Source organism: Neopelma chrysocephalum, unplaced genomic scaffold, assembly GCF_003984885.1.
Source record: "Neopelma chrysocephalum unplaced genomic scaffold, ASM398488v2 Primary Assembly neopelma1_96520, whole genome shotgun sequence".
Taxonomy (NCBI): domain Eukaryota; kingdom Metazoa; phylum Chordata; class Aves; order Passeriformes; family Pipridae; genus Neopelma; species Neopelma chrysocephalum.
In genome coordinates, this window is record NW_020925166.1 from 1 (window position 1) to 3,347 (window position 3,347).

The window sequence follows — 3,347 nt, forward strand, 5'->3', positions numbered from 1 at the left end:
TTGCATCCCCTGCAGGAAGGTGAGTGGCACAGGTGGGCCACATGCTGGTGGCTGCAGCTGGCTTTGCCTCGTCCCATCCCGTCCCCTGTGGACATGGCCAAGGAAAGGGAGGGGGAAGGAGGGCCCGGGACTGTTCCCCCGGCAGCTCCATGCCCTGGGCATCCCAGGGCTGGCCCTGCCTGTGGAGCGCAGGGCTGGGCCGTGTTCTGCGGCCTGTCCCGCAGCCCCTCAGCTCTGACCGCGCTCACTCTTTGCCAGATCCAGGACGGGACCGGACACAAGACCAGGACCGTGCCCGTGGCCGCTTCCGCAGGGCAGTGCAGGTACCTGCAGCCATGACCTCCTGGGCTGGGCCTGCTGTCCCTGCTCAGCCTGGCACCTCTGTCAGAGCTCACCATGGCACATCCCTCTCTTCCCCTCTCTCCGTTCTTCTGCAGGCCTTTCTGAAATTTGTGGGCATTCGGCGTAAAAGGACCACAACCACACCAACTGAGGTCGTGGACCAGCCTGACCCCAACCCCACTGAGCTCAAGGCAGACCCTGATGTCACCACTGAACTGACTGATGGCACAGGAAACTGTGACAACCCGCCGATTGTTCACACAGCAAAGTCTGACCCTGCTTTGACTGATGCTACAACAGACACTGACACTCCATCGGTTGATCGCACTGCAATCTCTGACATCGTGTTGACCGATGAACCGACAAACTCTGACACTGCACTGCCTGATCTCACTGCGGAGGCCGACGCTGCAATGACCGAGGGCATTGCAGACACTGACCTCATGCCCAGGGAGAGTGTGAATTCTGCTCCCACTCCAGATATTTTTGAGGAGAAGGGTGTCTCCAGTGCAAAGCAAGTAAGCAGCCTGTGGCCAGGGCTCAAGCCACTCCAGGGGCTTGTGGCCCCTCAAGCCAGCTCCCCTGGGCCCTCTCAGCCTTTGAGGCCAGCACAGTGCGGTGGGAAGGGAAGCACTTGTCAGGGAAGCTGGGCAAGTTGGCAGCTCTTCCCCCCTGCCTCCTGCAGGTGCCAGCCTTCGTCAGGAACCTGCACCAGAGACTGACAGCCAGCGAGACTCTGGAAGAGAAGCTGCTGACGGAGTTCCTGAGGGTGACTGAGGCACACCCTGATGATGTTGTGGTGACCCTCCTGCGCTGTGCCCCATCATGTGACAGGTACAGGGCCTCTCTGCCTTCAGGACTCGGGGCTTACCAGCCTTCAGAGCACATCAGCCTGTCCATCCTGTCCCACATGGTCTGCCACAGGGATGGAGAGTTCCAGGACCATCTGGAGCCTCTGTTTCCCAGCCCTGCCATGTCAGCCTCAATCCTGTTGCCATGCTCCCTCCCTGCTCCTCAAGGCACTTTGGCTGGCACTCCCCTGACACAGAACTCTGGCCCCACAGAGCTGCTGCAACCATGTGGAAAACCATCGCCTCATCGGCAATGATAATGGAGAAGGTGCTGCCAAAGCTGCTCTACGTGATGGAGAACTGGCCACGGCACAGCACGTCCACCTCCGACGGGGACAACACACATGTCTTTGGCCTGGCTGTGAGTTTCTGCAACTGGACTTTACTTGCCCACAGGTCGCTTCTCCAGCAGCTCTCCATCCTCCCCGAGCACTGCGTCTCCCTGCCTCAGGCACTGGGCTGGAAACCTGGCTTAGGGGCGGGTTCAGGGGCACCAGGCTGGGGGCTGCCCCTGCGTCTTCCCTGGCCTCTCCCTCCCACACCTGGGCTCTTTCCCATGGACGTCTGGGCACTGAGAGCTGTGTCTGAGTGGTTTATCTTTCGCAGGCAACCAGGGTGATCTGGGAGATTCTCCAGATGCTGCAGTGCCCAGAGCCACTGAAAAAGTATTCCCCCCGTCTCCTCGTGGATCTGCTCTTCCAGATTTCCATCCACACAGAGCAGACACCAGAGGAAGTTGACACCTTGTGGAGGGAATGCCAAAAGCAAGACAACCTTCCCACAAACTCCAAGAGGTGCTCAGTCCCAGTCCTCCTGACCCTCTCATGCCCTCGGGGCTGCTCAGGGCTCCCAGGATGATGACCTGGGCTTTGCTCTGCACACAGGTTTGCAGTGCTGACCACAAAGGCCCTGCTTTGTCATCTCGAGTGTGAAGATGTCATGGTTGCAATGGAACAGAAGCGTGGCTGGGACACACTCCTCAACTCTGACACCCACCACTATGCAGTGGGTCTGCTGGCCAGGTGAGACACCCTTGTCCCCGCTGCCCCTGTCCTTTCTGCCTGTGCACGGGGCACCCCACACAGTACCTGTGGTCGTGGGCCAGAGGGCCTTGTCACCCAGGGATGACCGAGCAGAGTGGCAAAGGCTGGGAGAGGCAGGTGCACAGGAGGAGCCGCCTCCCAGAGTGCCCTCATCCCCTCCCAAACCGGTGGGGAGAGACCAGGACTCTGTCAGTGAGTCCCGGGAGAGGTTTGCCCACCCGGCTCAGGGTTGATGGTGCCTGTTTCCCCTTGCCAGGGAGATGCGCCGTGCCTCGAGCCCCATGTATTACCAGATTGCCCGCTGCCTGCTGAGGCTGCTCACCAGGGAGATGCCACGCTGGGAGCTTCCTGCCATGGCATTCCTTGTGGAGGTGAGCCTGATGGCGAGCGCTGCCTTGCTGACCTGCCTCCACCTCTCTACCCTCTGGCAGCCGCAGCTGCCCGGGACGGTGCCGCGCCCTGTGCTGCTGCCTGGGCCCAGCCCGGTGCGGCTCTGGGCTCCTGCCGGCCGGGCACCCCATCACTGCTCCCTGCCTTTCAGGTCCTGGACTGCCTGGACATGACTGAATGGAGTAACAGCTTGGTGAAGATCTTTTCAAGGTGCCTGCGGAGCAAGCGCACAGAGATGCGTCGCCTGGTGCTCAGAGGCCTCGTGGTGCTGAGCAAGGATCCTGTGATGGTGAGGAGGGGGCAATTGGCTGAAGCTGTGCCGGCAGCCTGGGGCTGGGGAGCGCAATGGCTTGGGCTTGGCTGGGCCAAGGGGAGGTTTAGGTTGGGTGGTAGGGAAAGGTTCTTCACTCAGAGGGTGGTCTGACGCTGGAACAGGCCCCACTGGGGAGAGGTCACAGCCCCAAGGCTGCCAGAGCTCAAGGACAACACTCTCAGGGACACGATGGAATTGTTGGGCTTGGTCCTGTGCAAGGCCAAGAGTTGGACTCAATGATCCTTGTGGGTCACTTCCAACTCGGGATATTCTAGGATTCCATGCTTCATGGCTTCACAGCACAGCATTGTGTTCCACACAGGCTGACGGCATGCGGAGCCTGACACCAAACCTCATGGATTGTGCTGGTTTAAAAGTTAACCAGCAAGGCAAAATGAACTCAATTCA

The 3,347-nt window shown here is 60.1% G+C and overlaps 1 protein-coding gene across 1 annotated transcript; it reads left to right on the forward strand.

The window, feature by feature from the left end:
• Positions 1-258: 258 nt before the first annotated feature.
• LOC113981385 lies at positions 259-3,301 on the forward strand (the record flags this gene model as incomplete). The annotated part of the gene is made up of 9 exons (XM_027708738.1): positions 259-323; positions 438-860; positions 1,028-1,176; positions 1,407-1,554; positions 1,800-1,987; positions 2,078-2,215; positions 2,493-2,607; positions 2,778-2,915; positions 3,262-3,301. Coding segments are annotated over 9 exons (1,404 nt in total), but the record flags the coding sequence as incomplete, so codon positions are not given.
• Positions 3,302-3,347: the final 46 nt, after the last annotated feature.